Source organism: Opisthocomus hoazin, chromosome 9, assembly GCF_030867145.1.
Source record: "Opisthocomus hoazin isolate bOpiHoa1 chromosome 9, bOpiHoa1.hap1, whole genome shotgun sequence".
Taxonomy (NCBI): Eukaryota; Metazoa; Chordata; class Aves; order Opisthocomiformes; family Opisthocomidae; genus Opisthocomus; species Opisthocomus hoazin.
Genome location: NC_134422.1, coordinates 35,806,717 through 35,829,266, shown reverse-complemented (window position 1 = coordinate 35,829,266; position 22,550 = coordinate 35,806,717). Strand labels below are relative to the sequence as shown.

The window sequence follows — 22,550 nt, the reverse complement described above, 5'->3', positions numbered from 1 at the left end:
GAGTTTGCTGCTTTTGAAAGACTGGCTTGATAAAACACGTTTGACTTCTGCAGGAAGTAGGCTGATACCGATGCAACCAATGAGATAAAGCTGCTCTTGATGGACTGCTTATAAACATAAAGCTTCATTCATTTCTCAAGGGAGGGGGGAGCGGAATCCTGTCTCATACTGCCTCAAAAGCAGCCACATCGCTCTCTGCCATCTGAGGGGAAAATGGGATTTGTGGTACACAGCAGGCAATGTGATATTACGCTCCAACGTAACAGTCTTTGACAGCTCTCTACGATGCTGCAGTTCGGATTTTGCCATCAAAAAAAAAAATCTATAAACTATACTGAGCTTTCTGAAGCCATTAATGCCTTCGTTGTATTGATGATTTCATTTCTGCACTAGAGGAGCGTGGCCAATCTACCTAGCTGCAAGCTGCGGCTTCCCTTTTTTATGATACTCCTCCTCTTTCTCACCATGCTCTCCCTCCCCCCACCGAAAAAAAAAATCATCACGTAAATTGATTTGGGGATCAGCCTTGATAAAATACCAGCATTCAGCCCCTCACGACAGCGTGGCTGTATTGTTAGCTGTTCTTGATTATTTGGCTGCTCCGGCAGAAGCCGCCACATCAGAGTTGGAGGTGTGCAGAGATTAACTGGTGTCTGTCCAACCATTTGTCATACAAATAACAGTGCCAGTAGAGTGAAATACTATAAATCATTTTTTTCCGGGATTGAAACCTTTTATCAGTTGTGTCACTTTCATTATTCAATAAGCGATTAGTAACAGCCATTGTCGTTTAGCCATTTAGTAGTTAACAACTCGGAGCTTTGGCTAGTAAGAAAGCCTTTGACACTAGCATCTGATGTAAATGCAAGATTTAATATGTATCTTTCTCGACAAAATGCAGTTGTTGCTCACATCTTACTGAAAGATGGAAGGCAGCGCAACTTAGACGTGAGTCTCTGAATTTGTTGCACCTCACGGTTTTGCTTTATCACGCAGCCGTGTGGTGTTTGTGTATGCCCTGAGAAAACGTGCAGGATTTAAAATATGCAAATATAAAATTGCATCCTCCTTTTTCCAACTTCTTCATTCTAAAGCTAATCACAGCATCTCCCCAGGGATTTTCTGCAACTGCAGCTTTTGAAAAAAAAAAAAAGTCAAATTACAGGAATGACAACCTTCGTGTAAGAGCAGCCACAGAAGTGAACCCTGATCTTGTTGGATTTGTGCAAAACAGTTATCTGGGCAGATGTTGGGTAATAGCACATCAAGAACGTCTTCAATTCATGATTTTTACATTTTTCACTGGTTAGGTTCAAATGAAGAACTTGCAGGAAGTCTGGGGAGCCCCATCCAGTACAAACATAGATAACAGTAGCCTCCTACATGTGAAGCCTTTTGAAATCCAGAGGCAATCTACAGAGAAGAGACAAAATGTTGAATCTGCCATTGGAAAGAAGTTTTCTATTCCCACCATAAGTTTAAAATGGAAGAGTCTTACTTTGTCTGTAGGAAGAGACCTGCATTAAAGACTACCTTCCACCTGAACATGAGGAAGAACTTCTTCCCTCTGAGGGTGACAGAGCACTGGAATAGGCTGCCCAGGGAGGTGGTGGAGTCTCCTTCTCTGGAGATATTCAAGACCCGCCTGGACGCGGTCCTGTGCAGCCTGCTGTAGGTGACCCTGCTTCGGCGGGAGGGTTGCACTAGATGACCCACAGAGGTCCCTTCCAACCCCTACCATTCTGTGATTCTGTGATACCTGCTCAAGGAGGTGGAGGCCTTCAGGCTCCGTTGCAGGTCACTGTAGTTACCATTGGTTGAGCAGTGAGTTTTGGAAGTTAAGTTGGTTAAACCATAAACTACTTATGAAAGGTCTAAGGTTCTTTGTCCCATTGCCCTCTGTGAGCAAGGAGCTTTGAGTTAGCTATTTAATTTTACGGGCTTTGGGGAGTCCTAAAATGCAAATAAATAGATTTATTGCTAGCACACCTAAGTGCAGGTGTTGCGGGTGTGCTACTAGATCTACTCAATTCATAGCCCTGACAAAGCTTCTGTGCCTCAGGTTGTCCTCCTTGCAATGTAGGACCCAACATCGGTGGGTCTGTGTTTTGCATTGAAGCCAGGGGAAGGAGTTGAAAGGCGTCTCCTGACTGTGTCAGTGCAGGCTGATGTAGAAGCTCAGGCAAAAGGGGAGATGGCGACCTTCCTGTTCTAGCGCGAGTATTCAGGTTTATAGAGAAATAATCATTACAGATGGCTTAGTAGTTTGTAGGAAAAGACCTTGACACAATAAATCTCTCCAAATAGAATCTCTCCAGCAAGGAATCCAAATACAAACATGGGAAGTTGCACCACAAGAGGAGTAACATGCTAAACTAGGAAACATCTCATACTGACAGATTGTCTCATGCTTATTTTTACAAGTGATGAAAGTTAACGAAGAGTTCATGTGAGATATAGCTCCAGTGGGAAGTAGCGCTGTGTCTGCTCACATATGGACATGATTCCCCAAGAACAAACAAAAGAGGTTTGTGCGTGCGTGCTCCTCAGACATGCCTGTCACTGCTTACTGTGCTGGAGGGCAAACCGCTAATGAGCCCGGATCACGGGGTGGATTTGTACAGAGGATGGAAACACTTCAGATAAGCCTGTTTCTAAGATGCCTTATGGATGGCCTTTTCTAAAATGGTCTGGCACAAGGTGTTCTTTTGCATGACTTTAACTGGCTTGCGTTGTTGAGCAAGGGTGGGATCCTCTAGTGAAGTTACCTTGCCTGTGCTTTACAGTTTTGCTATCGAATGATCTTTAGAAGCCGATGTTGGATAACAGTTGCTTTTTCAATATAGGAAGCTGCTTGTGAAATCTTAGGCAGATGTGCTTTTTATTCATATTTTTCTTTGCATAGTGTGAGCTTACCTTTTACAGTAGCGTGGATGGTGGATTAAATACAGAAGAAAAATGGGAGATGGTAGGAATGGAAATTCTTATTTCTATTCAATTTTACAATTGTTTTAAATTTCAGAATAAGTAAAAGCTGGAACTAAGAAAGTGACTCTAATGGCTATCTTAAAAGACTTCTTTAGGCAACCTATATGCCTCCCAGTGAGGGCAGTGCGAAATCTCCCTTATCATTTTAAGGTCATTTTATTAAATGCTGAACAAAACAAATCCAAGATAAGCAGTATGCCTGGGTCTTTGGAAAAATCTAAATCTTCATCACATATATCTACAAAAAATCTCAAGGAAATGCGAACTGTAAGGATTACATAAATATTGGTGTTCCCTGCTGCCTACATACTGGCTCAGCTTCGGCTTTTTTTTTTTTGTAAGGTACCTTGAAGGAAGTTGCTGTGAAACACATTGATCAGTGCACAGAGCACCTTCCTATCCTACTTCATACATAAGTAGTTTTTATCTTCAAACAAGTTATGTGTTTTCTACCACATGAGAAAACAAACATGCTCATTTTGGCTTTAATTCAGCCCAACAGTACTACTTTTTGTAGTATATTTTATTTTTAGCTTGCAGTATTTCCACTCTGACACTTAATACACATTGGAAAAGAAATTTTGTGAAAAAGCAATGGCCAAATACTTGGGAAATTTCAAGGTGCCTGCACTGAGTAGATCTTTTACAAGTGAGCAGTGACGTTATAACTCCTTTGAGCAGAAACAGCTCTTTCTGTTGTTTTGTAACTGTTTTCTTGACCGTAATTGCTCGCACTGCCAGCAACATGTGGCGGCTTTTTGTTCGGAGGGAGAAGTGTACAGAACAATGCGTCTTTGCTTAATGGATTTAAATGCTCCCTGTTTAGCAGCCTATAACGGGCAAGATTGTCGTCTCCCTATCCAGAGACGAAACCGATGGTCCAAAACAAGAATAAATCCATCATACCATAAAAGTAGTGGTTCTCCGTGGGGTAAGCAAGGAAGCATTTTCTCTTTTTACTGAGTCAATACTGTGTCTAAACAGCAGAAAGGAGGTAGGCTGATATACACATCCGCCACATGTCCCACTCTTGCTCCTCTAATCTTCCTCTCCTTTGGGTCCCAGATGCTTCTCCCACGCTCCCTTTCCTCTTCAGCTGTCCCATGCGATGCTTTTTCCTGCTTTCTTTCAAAACACATTGGGTTGTTGTTAATAGTGGTGCCTTTTACATTATATAATGGTAGCCTTGCCAGTAAGGATCTCCAAAGCCAAACGGTTTTGATGTCACATCAAACAGGGTTTGTAGTCACAAATGTAGTTCGGGCCAGGTGTAGCAGTGTGAGCAAGTCTCGGTCAATGTCCCTTTTCATCCCAGAGTCGAATTTGGCTGCAAGGAGCAGAGTTGAGAAGGGTGGCTTCCTCGCCATGTCTGGTTTTGAGAGCGGTGTCCCAGGTGGTGGTGTCACTTGAGCTCCGATGATACTAATTACAGGCGTGAGACTGATCTTGAAATCAAGATGTTGGCTAGGTAATTAGATAGGAATTCAGATATCTTTGAAATTCCAGAGGACCCAATATCTTGTATCAAACCTAATTGCATAGCAAAAAAAATAAATTTAGTGTCATAAAAACAGTGTAATAGCAGTAGTTCATATTTAGCATTTGATGCTGAGATACACTGACACAAGCAGCTTTTCCGTAAGTGCGTTGTTACTAAACCGAAAATAAGCCAACATGCACTGTACACTTGCGTAGCTTCTGGGTAGCTTTGGTGATGAATACATAATGCTGCTAGGTTATTGTTCCCATATTTCCAGTTGTAAAAGACATGATATAAACAGTGGAACAGAGTCAGAAGGTCCGCTTGTGCGCTGCTCCACCTATCTGGAGTAGATTATTATGCACAATAAATATTAAAAAGCAACTGAGATAAAAATATAATTTTCAATAGGCACGTTTTGTTGTGGGGGTTTTACATTTGAATTACTAGAATGAGGTCATCTGTGGTGTACGGAAAACTGTGATATGGCATTAAATGTCGAAAAAATCAATGACGATTTTGAGAAATCACGTTTTGTCAGGGAAATATTTTGTTTTCCTCTGCAGGTTTTTTTGTTGAGGGTTTTTTGGTTTTTTTTTTTGTACAAACGTGTACAGAAAGGTGGAGGCAGGGTGACAGACTGATTCTCTAATTCCATAATAACTCAGCTAGCCTTGTGAAGTCAACCCAATTGGAGAAACTAACCTTCGAAACTGGTCGATCAAATGCTACAAGCAAAGTACTTGTTTTCCAGTATTGAAGCTGGTGGTCTAGTGATCACAGCCAAGCAATTACGGCCCTGTTAGATAGCATGAGTAGTAGTCATTAAATAATTATACCTTTGATTAGCTGCTTTAACTGTTCGTTGCCTTTGAAATATGATAGTATAATTTAAAGCTTTTATTAAAAGACAATTTTTCTAGGTGGTTGAAAAGGATTTTTGTGTGTGTATAAAAGACCCATAATTTTCTGCCTCAGATAATGAAAAACTGAGAAAAATGTTTCCAATTAACAGTTACTTTTGTCGATTTGAATCTTGTATGTTTATAGTGTATTGGAAATGCACTGAAGTAGTTTAGTGGGTTCTTTCCCTACTGCAGAAGTTTCGATGGAGAAATCTTACAGGAGAAAAAAAGAGAATTAAAAACATTTTCTAGAAATGCTTAATTAAAGTAACTTTTTTCCCCTGTCATAAGTAGAAGTATGAATGTGTTTTCATTTTTTTTCCTTCATTTGAAATTTTCAAAGCTGAGTCTAAGCCAAATGTAATTAAATATTCATGTGATTTGAAGTATTACTTTTAGAGTCTTTTGTGAGTTTAAAATAGAGCCCTGGAAAGGATTTCTGCTTCAGAGGGGAGGGTTTGGGGTTTTTTTATGTCAGGCATACAGTTTTTCTTGTGTTTGGGCTGGGCATCTGCAGTAACTCAGCACTTTTAGTAATGTCCTTTGCCCAGTGGATTGTTTTTCTGAGTATTCTGGTGTCCAGAAAGGAAGTAGTAAGGGCTATTACTGTCAAATGTTTATGGACTGACTGGTAGCAGTTAAATCTTGTATTTTGGCTCCATTATTTTGGTCTGTTGGCATATATGTCCTGTTAACACCAATGCACTAAACAATTGTTTGGAAACTTTAGTGTCACATTCAAGCGTTTAAAGATGTTTTACTTCGGAAATCTGGTTTAGTAGATACATTGAATGCATTTATTGGAAATTATAGAAAAGTAGTGTACAGATTTGTAAGATCCTTGCACTTTGTGGGGTTTTTTTCCTTTTAAAATTTAATGTTGGTCAGATCTGGAAACACAAGGTATAGAGATTATTTTACTTTATAAATGTCATATATTGGATATGCCTGCTCTTTTTGATTTTTTTTTTTAACACTTTTTGAGGAATCATCATCATTGCTGCTTCCATGTAGGGTAAAACAGGCAGTGTCAAGTCCCTTCACAGTCACAGAAACGAGTTTACATGGTGTAAGCATCTCCTGTGTCGCGTCTTAATGAAATAATTTCAATCCTCTTGTGAGAGCGCATGATCTTGTTGAGCAAATCGCTATTCTGCTGACCAACAAGAAAGAGAAGTCCCCACTCCGCCATTTTACAGCCTGTGGTGAAACCACACGTGATGCAGGAGGAGTTGAAAAAGAGCAGGATGAGGACTGAAGTGCATAATCCTTTCCCCGGTGGAGCGGCAACCAGATGGTCCTGGTGTTTATCCTTAAATACCCCTCTGATGCTCAGGTTTGCCTCTCATCCAGATCTTATATACCCCTATCTTTCTAGATAGACGTTACACGGGAATTATATGAAGAAGTTCTCCTGGCCTGTGATAGTGGAGGAGGTTTCTCGTCATACATCTTCTCAGTCATTAATTGTTGCATAATAAGAATAAATAAACAAACGTCCTTAGGTGAATGGACAGTGTTATTTATTTTGTGCAGATGACGATGAGATGTGCTATGAAACGAGTGGCATGCCGACTCCATCCCCAGCCCCCTTCCTCCAGCGTAGGTGAAAAGATCCTATTATTTCTGATAATTGATGCTGAGGGCTGTGGCGTGCCTCATTTAATCAGCACTGTTCAGCACACTCCAGGGATGTAATTCATGCACACTTTAACATCCAACATGGCTGACAAGGCTTGGACACACAACCTACCGGCTACATCATTTTTTAATCAGCTATCTGAGGACTATTTATCTAATCAACAAAGAACTGTGTCACATGGAGACCAGAGGTGACATTAACACGTCTGTAGTTTCTCAGTACAGCAGTGGAGAAAGATTTTTAGGGTAAGACTGTAGACATTAAGACTCTCCTAAGAAGAAAATCATATTCTGCTTATCAAAGTATATAAAGAACTGAATTTGAGCAAGTTGAAGGGGATTAATCTGGTGTTTTGTTGAGTATAGTATCTCTAGCATCCTTAGAGAACCTGACAGATATCAAACAGATGTGTCCTTAGATCACACATAGGTAAGTGTGCTTTCTAAAAACTTCTGTTGCTTTTAGAAATAAAGGTATGTGATCGTAGTGGTGGTAAACATATTTACTACAATACCTAATGAATCAAAATAAACAGGAAAAGTAGATTCATTAACACACAATAAATAGCATCCCTATTAAAGAAAGCAAACACAAAAATTCTGTCTGCAAGGGGTTGGTCACACATGTAAAATTGCCTAAACACGTACAAAGATATGTGGTAATTGGGAGTGTAAGTTGATTGAATCCTAGTTACTCCATATCTTAATAAAAGGCTATACCGAAGCCTGTTTTCTTGTTCGTATACCGTCGTACCTATTCTCACTTTAGGAAGTACACATTTGAAATTTATAAGCAAGCTTATTTTACATACAGCACGTGTGTTAACTGAGTGTGGTTCAGCTCACAAAGCAGAGTACTCAAAAGCATCAGCAAATGGAGGCTTGCCTGTGTCTCCAGATACAGCTGGATGTCCTCCCAGAGCTTCAGCTGAAGTGGCAAGCTGCTGCCACCATTTTATTGTAATGGGCAGAGACCTAGCTTGTAATCATCTCCCACTAGATTTAAGTATCTTCTATTTGGATTCAGTTTTTAGTGGTGTTTGAACGTTCAAAGACTTGTGCAGCCATTAAATAACCTGCATAGCTCCACTTCAGAGTGTGTGCGTTACGGTCCCTGCCTTCCAACTGAAAAATTGCAGATAAGGACCAACAAAACTGAAATAACAGCGGAATTGCCTCCAGTCAAGTGCAGAGAGTCCAGTCAGTACCTACAGAGTAGTAGCAAGGACCTTCGTGACTCCCATGCTCTTTGTGCTCTCCAGCCATGGATCCTATCTGGTTACAACAGCCAGTCTGTAGCATTTCTTCACGTCAAAGCACAAGTGTCCGAAATTGTGTTTGATTTAAGCAGTTTAATGCTCTTCAGAGAAAAGCCACAGTAGCAAACACTTCTGACCCTTCCGGATTTGTATGGGTTTTTGAAGGTCCAAGGTGTAGATCTGGAAGCCATACGTTCTCATGTGGTTGGCTAAACAGAAGGACAGGTTGGTGGGAGTAACATAACTTAAAAATAAGCAAGCAGGAGAAGTTTGTTTGGAGTGGGAGCCTTGCTAACCTTAACTGCAAAAGAGCTCAAAGCATGTTTTCTGGAAAGAGGAGTTTAGTGAACCAAGAGCAGCTCCTGCAGCTGTGCACCATTAGCGGTTTTTAGGTAGCTAGATAGCGAGAGCATTGCTTGGTGAGCTGCAATGCTCCTTTGCCTGCAGTTTGCCTGTAATTATTCACTTTAGCCCAATGGTCTTAGAAGTCGCCCTCTCTATGGGCTGTTTTCTGGTGCTCATATCGCATGAGGAGGGTGCATCTCCCCACCCTTCTGTGGCAGGGCCTTTGCCACCGTTGGCAGATGCAGCAGGGTGGGGGAAAGGGATTTATGGCCCTTGGAAACACAGCCTGTCCCATTTAGAGACTCTTGAGGTCGAGTTACGTTTGCAGAGCAGTATGTATGAGAAGTTTGCCTTGCTGCTGCCCTGAAACGGCGGGACTTTGCTCAGCAGGACTCACTGAATTAGCACGATGGTTTTGAGGCTAGAACGAGGGTTGCGTGCAGACAGTTTGAAGTGGCTTTCAGACAACGTTATGTGCAAGAAATACTGAAGAAAACTTGATGGCTGTCATGGGTAACACAACCACCCCTGAAATAACAGGTCGCTGGTACGATAGCCCCATTTTGTAGAGCACATCCATCGAAAACTTTTTATCAGCCCTCGTGAAGCGCCAGGTAGCTGTACGTGTTTTGGCGTGCTGCTCTGCAGGGCTGCGTCTGCTTCCCGGCTGGACGCAAGGAACATGCACCCAGAGAAACTGCGCTGGCTGGTAGAAATGATGCACAAGGACACTTCTCTAAGTGGCTCGAGCAAGCGTTCAGCCTGGAGTATTTCATCTCCTAGGTCTTAGTTCAGTGCAGAGCCTGTGGGTGCTGAAGGCCAGGCTCAGCCCCTGACACCAGGACACATCTGTCCTGGCCGGGGCTTCTGTGAACTGAGGCAAAATGCGGGTCATGGACAACACCTGGGAAACCTTCGGTCTTTCTTTTTTTTTTTTTTTTTTAATTTTTTTTTTTTTCTCGTAAGTGGTCATAGACGAGGCCTGAATCAACAAGGGCAAGTGTTTTGTCTTGCACTGTGTGAATAAGCTGAGTGGGATTTTTAGCGTTTAACGGAGAGGTAGCAAGGTGCTTTCTGAAAGTCTGAGCTACCACATTACAAATATTCCTGAAACACAAAGCTGGGATTAAAAATAAAAAAGTTGCAAGAGTGTCATGGATAAGCAGAGTAGGAAGAGTGAAGAAGGGAAATGGGAGGGCTTCTGGGGAGGCTGTGGTTATATGCCCACAACAATCCCTTTGATGGGGAAGGAAACCGGCTCACCCAGTCCTCCCTCCTGGATGCAGGATCTGCGGAGTTTTACTACAGCAGAACTTTGCAATTGCTCACATCATTCATTTGCCATAAAAATTGTGATGAAATTTAGGATGACATTGAAAATAAAAAGGGCAATTTGATTAAGCAAGTAAGCAACTGCTTGTTTGTCAGGCATATGCAAACCCAGGAATTACTTGTTTCCAAATGCATGGCAGCATTGCCAGGCACTGCAGCTGATGTTTTGGTGGAAGAAGGGAACAATTTTCTACTTTCTGCATTACTGAGAGGGGAAAGTTCACTCTCCAGGTTGATGTGTTACTTTCTAGAACTGAGCTGACGTGTCTGTTTAGATAACGTGTGGTTCTTTTACAGCGTATGGAGATTTTTCAGCTAGCTGCGAGATATTTTTCCAGCAGGACTGAACAATTGTTGACCTCTGTCCTACCTGCAGAGTAGCTCCTGTTATGAAAAAAGTTAATATAGATATGGCCTGTTGTAACGCTTGACACAGTTATATAGAAGCACATCATCTTTTCTCCTTGCAAATCAGTCTGGTGGATTCCAGGTCCTTAACTGGTTCATCTGAACAAGATACCCCAGTACGTAGGTACGTAGGTGCCACACGAGTGATGCCTCCCATCATAGAGGATACAGTTGAAAGCAGCTTCCTCGCAAGAACTCAAGAAATCACTTTAACCCTTCATCTTAAAAAAACATACCTCCGGCTCTGAGAGTCAAAGCTGGCATGGTTGGGTGCATTGCGGTTTCTTGCTGTGGTCACTACCGGGAGGAATGGCTGGACGATGGCTTGTGTCGAGTCAACGGTTGCAACGATCCCAGTATTGTTTTACAGGGTTGTTAAAAGCCGAGCTTTGTGCCGTTGGGTGACAGATAATGACTTCTTGTGCTGGTCCAGAATGAGTGTTAGGATGCACAAATTAATTTGCCTGGTGAAGATAGGAGTTTAATCTTGGCAATCTAAATTTCTGGAGTTAATGAGCTTGGATAAGAGCAGAAACTGTGCTGCTACACCATGTCTGCATGCTGGTTGGGATGAGGGGACTGCTTTGATTACTGCAAGGTGTTGTTTTTCTGTCAGCAGCGAAGCCAGAGATCAGGGCAAGTGTCAAAGTTAATAAAAGATTTTCTTGAAACATTATTAAAATACATTAGTCATTCAGATTGTGGTAGCACAACATGCTAGGCAGAATACTAGTTGCCATTTCAGCGTAAGCTAAATTAAATACCCGGTGTCTTCTGGGAAATATTCCAGATATTTGATGTTTTTCTAGTATCTCTAGTTAGAGACACTTACTTGTGGCTTTTTTGAAGAAAACAGGCTTCCAGAAAATACTTCAAATCAATCTACTTGAGAGATTTCTAATTAGGGAACTTTGTATGCTATTAAATAATGAAGCAAGTATTTCTTATAGCTTTTTATTGGAAGCCAGTTGGGGTTTATTTGTTTGTGTAAGTGTATGTATACTTATATGTGTTGGTATATATATCAGAGTTGGCAACAAGAGATTTGAATTAACTTTCAAACCAGCAAATGAAGCCACACCAGACGGAGTGAATATGCTGGGATACAAGTCAAAGAGAAACCAGGCAAATAATGACGGCCAGTGCCCATGAAGACCATATTGGTAGGTAACAAAAAAGTGTAGACAGTATGTAATTTTGAAGGCAGGCGGAGTAGGATGGCTAAGCCGGGCCCTGATGTTCGCACGCACATCAGTCACCCCGTGGAGGCTGTGCTTGGCAGCGTCCAAACCCTGCTGATGATAATATTATTGAGTCCTTGCAGACAGCAGAGCACCACGAGGAAGCAGGCTGGAGCCTAATCGATGCTAAAGAACACACTCAGATGTATCAGGACCTCAACATCACTGTGAAAAAGTCCATTTGTTTAAAGAGGAGAAAAAGGCATGACACTTAACACATTAAAATGGATTATTTCATCAATAGGTTAATAGAAAACCCGGCTGCGAGTTCACTTCCTACTCATATGGCTGTTCTCGAATGTGCCATTAAAGTGTGAAAAATGAAAAGGGACTGGGAAAGGGTCTTTGTGCACTGGAGACGGTCTTCCCTTTCTGAGGGGTGCCAAACCTTGATTTTTGCCTATTTATATGTAAATTTTTTTCAGAAAAAACAAGTTTTCAGCTGGGGAAATTGTGCCTCTCTAGTCGCTGGTACCTGCTGGGACTTGTTAAACATGTCTTAAAAGTGCAGATTTTTTCGTATTGAAGGGTGCATACAATTAAGATATTTTTAGATTTGATGAACTTTAATTTTTAGATAGATGTAACTTAGCCTTCCGGATAGTGTTATCTGTTGTAATTTCAGCAAGGGGCATTCTAAAGGGTGTCACTCAGACATCCGGTCCTCCCTTTGAGTATAGAGCATTAAAGCCTGCAGATGGCTTTATTAAAACAGTATCTAGCTTAACAGTCTAGGGTGTTTAGGCTTTTCTCTTCCAGCTTTAGCTCTTCAGCTGAAAATCGAGCTTTTTGTTAAAGATTGGAATGACTTCACGTCACTGTTCCTTTTCTGTGGAAAGCAGCTGTTTGGCCTGAGTTTCGTGGGGCATTAAAAAAGTTCTCTTGTAAATACACAAGGAAAATTTTTAAATGGCTCTATCGCAGTACTCGCTATGTTTTGCGATGTTCGTGTCATCCTAAAGGGTGAGGAGCATCTGTGGTGAGGGGGAGAATGGTGTTACTCTAGATTTACCATAGGAGTTTCTTCATAACAGACTCTGAGCTGAATGGAAGTGGAAGACTGTTCAGTTTTCAAACACATGTTAGAAATTAATCATAATTTATGTAACTGATGCTGTCCTTTTTAGAAGTCTCACACCCAAACTCAAGGCTCTCTGCTGTCAGTGGGCAGGAAGGCTGGGTGACCTGCTGAGAAAGGCAGCTTAGGAAGAGGTCTGGATGCTCGTCCGCTTGTCACTGCTCTTTTCCTTGATCCTGTAAAACAGATTTTACAGAATAGCTACACTCAAGGCAGTGCTGCATCGTTATTTCTTGACTAGGCTGGCTGATGCGGTGGCTGGAAAGCCTGTAGAGACATCACTTGCAGCAGATAGGCAGTTCCCACCTGGGAACCTGTGGGCATGTCCGTTGGTGAAGAAGAGAGGGCATCGCCATGATTTCAGTCGCTGTTAGGTACCAGCAGCGTCGTGGTCTACTGGGATGTTGCATGCGGTTCCTATCTGGTGAAAGTCAGGCTACAAACATATTGTTGATTGAACGTACTTCTCACGCTGTGAATTCACTCTTGAGGCAAAACGTGTCGATTTTGAAGAACGTGAAAATGTGCGCTCGCCTAACGAGCGCAGGAATGGAGTGCTTTTCAGCAAGGTTTTCTGCTAATTGTAAAATGGCAGCTCAGGAAATCGCAGAGTTTGGTGCAATTCTAATAAAGCGAGGATGTTGCCTCTTACATAGGGAATATACTTTTTTTTTTTTTTTGCTTTCCAAATAAACACTTTGATTTTGCAGTGATTTGCCTGGGGGAGGAGGGGAGGACCACAAACATCGTTTGCATCAGTGTCTACTTGACACTCTTCAAAATAATGAAGTAATGCCTCTAAGCTCAGTGCTACAAACAAGGTGCTTTGTTGTTATGAGGATTTAAGGCCATTACATCATCACCTCGACTTTTAAAGGTGATGATTGAAAAGATGTTTTAAAGGTGGGCTGCAGGCACCAAGTGATCAATACAGGCTTTTGGAGGGACAGGAGCTCTTGTCTGGCTGTGTTTTGATATTAATTAAATCACATTTTGCAGTAGCTGTTTTGTCTCATCGTGTATTCTCTGTACAAATATTTCTGTATTTCTGCTGGTCTGTTTTTGTCTATTCTAATAGAAGATCCATTTAATCTTGTCAAATCGTGTCATGTTGTAGAGACTTAAGAAATCATGCTCAGTAAGAGCCTTCCGTATCGTCCATGGGTTGGAGAGGCTGTGTAGTCGTGTGTGCGTTTTCTGTGTGCAGCTCTTCACACGTTAACCGGCTTGTGCTTGTATTTTACTTCACATGCTATTTTGATGTTTCTTTTCTCCCCCTTTTTGTTTGTTTTTTCCCTCCTTTTTCTTTATTTTTATTCTCTTTTTTTTCTCTTCCCCTTCTGCTCTCTGGACGCAGCCAAACGCAAAGCTTGGAAACTAAACCGTGTTGGTAGCCTGCGAAATATATACAGCAGCAGCAGCACCAACACTGAAGGTAACAAACCCACCCGTCTTAGATGAACACCTCCTCTCTTACCCCTTTTTTTAACCCACTTTTCCAAAAATCGTCCTCCTTGCGTCTCTCCCTTACCCAATGCGGGCATGGAAATCAAATTTGCCCAAAGCATGCGTGCTTTCATCTCGTGTTTGCAGAGTCATTCCAGTTGGTCTTTTCATCTTTTTGTTTGTGCGTTTTATTTTGCCATTCATGTTCCTTTCAGCTTACTTAAATTTTGACCTTTCCCTCTAGTCGTGGAGTGGTGATGTTTAAATTACTTCAGGAACCCATTTTCTTCTTTTATTTATTTTTATATATATATATATTCCCTTTCTACATGTGGGCACTCAATGTAATATTTCCCAAGTTATTACAGTTTTTAAAAGTGTTAGTATCAGGTGTAATGATCTGTAGCCAAATACAATAGTGTGCCGTGACATTTAAGTAACAGTCTTAATTTGTTTTGTGCAAGCCTTCTCCATAATGCTCTTTGCAGCTCTAATCCAAAGGCGAGACAGTGCCGGGTCATTTGCATGTGCTACTCTTGCTTGTAAATTCTGTATATTGTTGTATTTCTAAAGGTCACCTGGTGCCAAAGTTCACAAATTGACTTACATTGCTTTTTTCCCCACCGAAGACAGCCGTCGTGGCTTTTGTATAATAGCACATTGAATTTTTTTTTGCTTTCCCCGCTCCACCTTCATTTGAACAACACAATTATAAACTTCCTTCTTTTTTTTTTTATTATTACAAATGTCAAAGGTCAGAATTACTTGGAAGTCAGGCAAGGAGAGGGGAAAAAATACAGAACCTCCGCCACCATCTCCAACAGCATGTAAGAGGGACGCTGTAAGAAATAGGGAATGCAAAATAGGTCACAACTCAGTAAGCTCAGTATAAGGGAGGGAGATTTTTTTTTTTCTTCACTTAAGTGCGAACCAAATGGGTCAAGTAATCGCAAGCGCATGCCCTAACACTAATTGACTTATTTTGGAATGATTATAACTGTAATATTTTTCTTAATGTCACTGTTTTCTGGGCTGTTGATTTTAGTGATTGCCAAGCGGTGGCATTAAATCTCTTGTAAATTTTAAATTGCATGCTATTTCTGTAAACAAGTCCCTCTGTTCACATCCTGATCATTAACCTTTGGTGATTTATATCACACTCCTTTTTTTGCACAATTACGGCTGTATTGCTGTCGGATGCCTTGCTCTCGTTGCCAAACAAAGTGTATGCAGGAAACAAAAGTGTGATTTTACTGCATCTTGTTAAGGAAGCTTTTCTTTAATTAGAATTTTGTTTTATTTCTCAGTGTAAACGTAAAATTATTACCTTTCAGAGCAATAGTTGCGAAACTGTTTCTTTTGATCCTTTTGTTATCTTTTCAAGTATGAAGTCCAAAATATGAAATGAGAGAAAATGATTGTTGGGCATTAGTAAATTGGGGGGGGTTCAACTTAATAGGAAACTAACTAGATACTTTGTATGATGATTTGTATTTTTGTATGTATTTGCTGTTTTTCATCTCCCAGCCAGATTTTTCTTCTAATCAGTGTGCGGGCGTGTTTGTTGTTACAGGCTTACAGCTTGAGAAGCTTGTGATTTTATATCTACCTGTTACTAAACTGCAACAGGGAAACAAGTATAAAGAGTTCCCTTGTCTTTTACAGAGAAAGATTTTATTTTTTAGGCCTGTCTAGTTTGAGGAACCTTTTATCTTATTGATCAAACTAAGTATCAAAGGCACCTTGGATACGCATATGGGAACATGTTCCCGGTGGCTGTGGTCCGCAGAGTTTTGAGCCATATCATTAAAATGAAATTCTGAAGTTAGGCAAATGTATCCTTTTTTGGAAGTATTACGCCCACTCAAAAGCAAACGTTCAATGTTCTCTATAGCTTTGCATCTTTGAGCTGGTACCTTAAACCTTTGTGTGAAAGATGGAATGGTGAGACATGCAAATGTCGAGTTAATGAGCATTGTAAGTATTAAAAGCCACATGTTTAGATAATTATGCCTTCAGAAAAGAGAATGGTGATAGGAAATGACAGTCCAGAATAACAAATCTGCTTTGGTCTTTAGCGCATGCTGGCTCAATGGCACTTACACCTTTTTGCAGACCAAACATATTCACATCGTGTACGGTTCCACTTTTAAAAGCTTGATCTAGAAAGCAGCCTCTCCAATAATTTTTAACATCAGTCCTATTATTTTCAGGTGTGCTGGTATTCTTCCAGGTAGCAAAATCTCCAATTAAGATGGAGAAATCTGCAGCTCAGGTGCTGCAGCTGTCTTGTAGATGCTTGGCAGAAGCAGGTACATGGAAGGTCCTCAGCGGGGTGGGTCGCTTGTGCTTACACAGGGTCACCTTTTGCTGTGCCCCGTGCCAAGCCAAGAGTCCTCGCAGAGTGTGGCTCCTCTCTCTTGGCTATTGGATAGCAAAAATATTGCGTTGCTGATGGGTCTGTCCCGGTCACGGAGGAGTAGGACTTTCACAGAGGTGGCTGGGTGTGAGATCACAGCTGAGGGACTGACTTCTGAGGGCAGAGAGGAGCGGGGCGTTGTACAGCTGTGTCTTCCGCTGTTCCTTCATCAGTTGTGTATGATTGCAAGTAATTTGACTTTCTTTATTTTTAGAGTTTGCTAAAACTCTTCAGATTTGGGGTTTTTTTTTCTGCAGGGTCCCCCACTGACAAGTGTCTAAGTCCCACCTGCTCTGTGTTGCAGACAGCCAGGCTTTAAGCAATGCCTTGACTCTAGGGGGAAAGTATGTAGTATCAGTGTGTTATACTTAAAACAGACTCCGCTCTGGTTTGAAGACAAGCTGGAATTGCTAGGGTTTAACATGCATAAAGATATTAAATCCTCATTTTTCCCCCCTTCATGGTTACGTATGTGACGTGTTAAACAGTGCCGCATCGCAGTTGCCGGGCTCTCCTGGAAAACTTCTCTTCTGCATATTCGTTATATCCCAAACTACCTTGTGTTGAAAAGTTGGCCATGCCGTTGCTGCTGTGGTGCTGTGCAGAAAGTTCGCTTTTGCTGCCCATAGCAGATGGAGGGAGAGGCTGTTCGGAGCACCCAAGATAAGCTCTGCCCGATAGGCCGGGCTTCACGACGCCTCTCGGTTCAGCAAGCTCCTCAGCTTTGAAACACAGATAATTTAAAAAGCAAACCGCAGGCTTGAAATGTGTTAGGAAACACCTAATGCAAGTATAGACTTATGTACTGTATGAACTGAATTTAAAAATGACTTCATGGATTTCTTCAAACCCTCTTGTCTTGGCATCCAAATAAAACAAGTACATGTGACGGGGGGGTTGTTGAGTCACTTCAGCTAAACACCAGCCTTTCATCGCCGGTTCATCACTCACAGGTAGCGGTAGAACACAGTAACGCTGAAAAATTCTGCCAGTGGAACACAACCTTTATCAAGAGCTCTGGGCAACCGATAGCAGAGCTATATTGTCCTGATAGGGTTGATTTTCAAAACTAATTAGATTTAGACACTGGGTTTGGAAAGGGGAGAGAAGTATTAGCATAGACATGCCCAGTGGGACATGGCACAAATATTTCCTTAATTGAGGCTGCTAATAAACATACTTATCTTCCAACTTACAGGGATAATTTACACCAAGTGGCAAAAGGTAACGATGGTTAACATTGTATAGTACGTAAATAACACATGCCTTTGCTGTAAACAAATTGTGTATTGTAAACATCTGATGTTGATTGCTCGGGCACTTTGGCAGTTTTTCATTCTCATCCTTTTGAAAAGATGAAGGGTTATTAAGGAAGGGTGCTTGAGCAGAAGCGATTTTTTGAGAGAGGCGGGATAAAAAGGGAGTTTAAATAGGTCTCAGTGTTACTTGAGGCAGGCTTGACTAGGTTTCAAGCTGTAACCTCAGCTCTTGAAGATGCTTCACAGTTGTTTGAAACACACCATGGAGAATCTTTTGGTTCTGTACTTGACTTTTTGTTTCTGAAAAGTGTTTCCTGTGGCATCATCCACCAGACGTGCACAGTGAGTTATTATTGATTAGCAGCAGCACCAGGATCCTCTGATGACAACTACATTGGGCAAAGATGCAAATACACAATCTGGCACCTAGTGAAAGAGGCCGGTTGGCTTGGGAGACAGAAGATCCAATTCTATTTCTGATTTTTGCAAAATATTCATGTATGCCTCTGAGAAATGCCTTACGCCTGGCAAGTCTCTATTTTATACCCATGGAAAAACAGAAATATTTTTTGTTTAAAAGCAAACTTCTGGGATTGGTATAATTTCTGACCGTAGAGTGCCTGACGGAAAGGAGCCCTTGTCTTCCGTTGACGGAGCACTGGAACAGGCTGCCCAGGGAGGTTGTGGAGTCTCCTTCTCTGGAGATATTCAAGACCCGCCTGGACAAGATCCTGTGCAGCCTGCTGTAGGTGACCCTGCTTCGGCAGGGGGGTTGGACTAGATGACCCACAGAGGTCCCTTCCAACCCCTACTATTCTGTGATTCTGTGATTCTGTGATGTGGGAAGTGGAAATTGTGAGCGAACTGATACATGCACACCATTTAGAACTGCTCTTACAGGATGCCAAGAGGCGTAGCTGCTTCTGGACATGTGTTTTCCCTACAATTTAGTAGACTTAATTGAGTCCTCTGGAACAAGTTATAGACTAATTGTATCCTGTAGTTATTTCCAGTGTAGTTTTCTAAGTCTGATCTCCGTTACATACAATAAACATGGGCATTGGTACAGGAATGCAGTGAGACCGTGCCTAAATGTTTGTTTTCCCTTGCACAATCCTTTGCTTGTAAGAAATTGTGTATCTTGCTTTCCATGAGTGGGTGGGCTGTAGCGATGTCTGTCTTTTGGCAGAGCAAAATAAATGTTAGCTTGGGTTAAATGCAGTAACTGTACTATGAAAATGATCGTGGCGAAAACAGCATGTGTAGTATAAACGGTGGTACTGTGTAGCTGCTTGGAAGTGGTGCGGTGGTTTTCCTAAAATTCACTGATTGCATGCCCACTTCCACTAAAAAAAATAAAATAGCCTCTTATGCTTTAGGTTCTGTATCATCATAATCTTACAGTTTCAGCTCATTTCCCGTCCTAGCCACCCCTTCGCACTTTAAAAAAAGCAAAACAAACAACAACATTGTAGACATCTCCTGTTGATAATAACTTCCAAATGGAAATCAGCTGCAGCTGCTTCTTGGCACTTTAACCCTTTGTCCGCTGGCCTGCCAGGAAATAATTGATGACTGATTGGCCCATTAACCTTTTTTGAAAAAAAAAGTTTGACAGCCTGGACTTGTGTAATGAGGAGGGATTCCTAGTGAAATCAGGCTGATGGCTGAGTTGCTTGCCCCTGAGGAGGCAAAATTAGCCCCGCGGGGCCTCGTCTGCATAGAAACTGGACACAATTAGTGTAATATCTGGTGTTATTAATGTAGTTTGGAGTAATTGGGCAGGTTGATTTCGACAGGTTGATGGTGCTAAAATACTATTATAGTGGACCTTTCTGTGAATAACTGTTAAACATGGAAAACTGTTTAATAAAATTTTGTGATTGGGCTCACAGGGGTTTAAATAGCACAACCTCTAATTTTACTGAAGAGTGAAACCGAACAATTTCATTCTGCTGCCTGGATTTTCCTGTTCGTGTATGGGCTGGGTCAGGACATACGCATTCGCTACTCGTCTTTTGTAGGCATTGGCCTGTGGATGACACGGAGCACGCGCTGCTGCTTGCTTTCACAATTGTACTTACCAAAAAAATCCGCTGTATTTAAGCACAAAATTACCTAACACATCTTCGTGTAGCACAGTTGCCTTGCATCTGAGCTTTTAAGGGAGTAAACCTGAAGCTTCAGCCAATACCAGAGAGTGAAAACTCACGTGTTCGCAATGTATCATCAGCAATGACCAAGTTTTCAGCTAACTTACTGATGAAATGAAAATGTCCTTCCAGCCCAGCCTTAAAGCACGCTGCAGCCCTCATAACCCAGGGTGGGGCCGTGCTGGGACAGACTCACTGGCACATTACATGGACTTTGCGACCCCGAGCCACAAAGGCCGTGCAAGGCCTTTACAGCTTTTGTCACTGTGCCGGCTGGTCACAGCAGAAAAGGTCAGGAGATGAAGCACGGGAGCCTCTCCTTTGGGAAAAGGAGACTCAGCATATAAAAGAGCGCCCACAGGAGATGCTTGGAGGTGTTTCCTGAATTGCGCTCCAGGCGGGTTTGTGTCCTCTGCCGTAGGTCTCCCGTAAGCAGGGGAAAAACTTTGTTTAGCGTTTCTGGAAAACAAAGCTTGCAGAGGTACCGCTGTGAGTGGTACACAGAAACAGAGGACAGTGTTTCAGCCTCAGAAACAAAGGACGGTGTTTCAGGCTCGCTTTTGAACGGTGCGCTGGCTGCACTGTAGGGTTTGTTTGTCCTCAGCCCTGCTTGGGCAAGCCAGCTTCACGTATATAATAAGGATTAATGGCAAATCAGAGACAGGAGGTTTCAACAGTCTTGACTGTATATATTTCTTTTAAGGTCTGGAATTGCGATCCTGGAAAGTCACCTAGTACTTAAATGGTGGGATGAACTGGTACAGGATTAGTGCAGAGAGACTCTCTAAACATGTACCGTATATTCTTGCGGAGTATTAGCTATATGCTGTATATTCTTGCGGAGTCGTTAGGCATTGAAGAGTCAGCCCTGCCAGCGCGCTGGAGAGGTCTCCTCTCTTCTTGTGCTCCTCTGTGTCATTGCATCCCTCCCGGCTTAAAAAGGAAGTGTGGGGAATTTTTAACTTGAGCTGACAAAATGACTTTTTTTTTTCTCTAGTAGGCAGCTCCTTCAGCTTACACCAAACTTTTGGCTTTCGTAGGAGTGGTATGGCACGTGATCGGGGGGAGAGGTGCCAGGAAGGTAGGCTGCAGCCTGGAGCCGGGCTGCTAGTGGAGAAGGGAAGGGCTGAAGGAGAGGGCAGGAGGTGCTGAAAATGGAGCGAGGCTGAGAAGGGCCTTTGTGTTACTGCGTGTTGCAGGATCCCAGAAGTACAGATACACGTCTTAGTACCACCCACGCTGCATAGTTTATATAGAAGGGTTTTCTGAACATTTAGTGACCAGCATTTGGAAATCCTCCTTTAGTAAGACTTCCGAAGTACAAAGTGTTATTGCGTTAAAGCCATCAAAAGGCCTAAAAATGGTGAATTCCTAAATTGGACTCTGCCAGGGGGCTGCTTCAGGTGGGATTCAGTTTTTCATGTTCTCTTCCTTCACTATAATTCCCTGTTCTCATTAAAGTATGTGTAACTCTGCAAATCCCTGTACCTCTCTCCACTGGCCATGTGCCATGCCACTTCTGCGTAAGCAGAAGACGTGTTGGCCTGCAGGAGACAGCACCCGGGACTGAAGGTTTTTAGCTTGGTTTTTGAGTGGTTCCTCTTACATCTTCCTCATAAACTCTTGAAAGCTCTGTTGGATAAATGAGGCTGTTTGCATGATTTAATCATAACATTTTGGCTAATTATTCTACCTGTTTGTTTTTAACACAAAGTTGCTAGAGTGAGAAGTGGTTATAGTTGTACAGTTGCATCTTTTCTCTTATCTGTCTTTTCCCACTTATCCCACACACTTTTTTTTATAGGAAAAATGCTGCTTCATGCAGCTCATGCACTTGGAAATAACCTTCACCTCCGTGTTTATTCTCACCTCAAGGTGCAAAGTAACCTTCTGCTATTTTTTGAGACTTCGTTAAAGCAGTGTAGGCACTGGCCTTGCTACCATGGAGTTTATCAAAGAAAACCAGTTGGCCCCTAGGTGGGGAAAATGACTGCCCGTGAGCAGCAGTACTGTCTTTAGAGCTAGTGCTAGATTTGTCACTTACCTTCGCATGCTTATGGATGACAAGGTAATGCAGGAGTTTCATGGCTGTGAATATATAATAAGTCATTAGCAGACAAGCGATTGTAAATGCTCTTTCTAAAGCCCATTATGGCTGATGTTCACCAGAAGTTTGTGCTCTATTATTCTGTTCCTTTCATGCTTCATGCCTGCCCTTGCCAATTCCACTTTGCTCTGTTTCAGCTTCCTTGATTTTTTTTAATTTGACTTTGGTGTCCCATGTGTAGTTAACGTATGTGTCCATTTAGTTCAGTTCTGCTGGTATTTTCATACACTGCGGTCCTCTGGCCTGAATACTTGTCCTTATACTCTAGTAGCCCTAAGGATATTTCGTTGACCCTTTCTGCTAGCTTCTCAGATCATTTTCTCATCTCCCATGTCGAACATGAATGTTGAATAGGTTGAACTGATTTTAATCCTGTATTATAACCCAGTGTATTGATGCTGTAGACAAGAAAATGTACATATCCGCTTTTAATATATCTGTTCTGTAAACAACTCCTTGAAGAAAAAGGATAAATTGTCAAATTTTCTG

General features: G+C 41.9%; 1 protein-coding gene across 10 annotated transcripts in view; it reads left to right on the top strand.

Annotated features, from left to right (window-relative positions):
• Positions 1–22,550, top strand: part of AGAP1 (ArfGAP with GTPase domain, ankyrin repeat and PH domain 1) — a 385,086-nt gene that overhangs the window by 308,425 nt on the left and 54,111 nt on the right. For 6 of the 10 annotated variants that reach the window (XM_075429669.1, XM_075429668.1, XM_075429672.1 and 3 more), the window contains one exon: positions 14,035–14,112. The exons of the other annotated variants lie outside the window; for them this stretch is intronic. In XM_075429669.1, the coding sequence (XP_075285784.1) occupies positions 14,035–14,112 (78 nt within the window). The remainder of the gene's footprint in view (positions 1–14,034; positions 14,113–22,550) is intronic. 10 annotated transcript variants of the gene reach the window in all.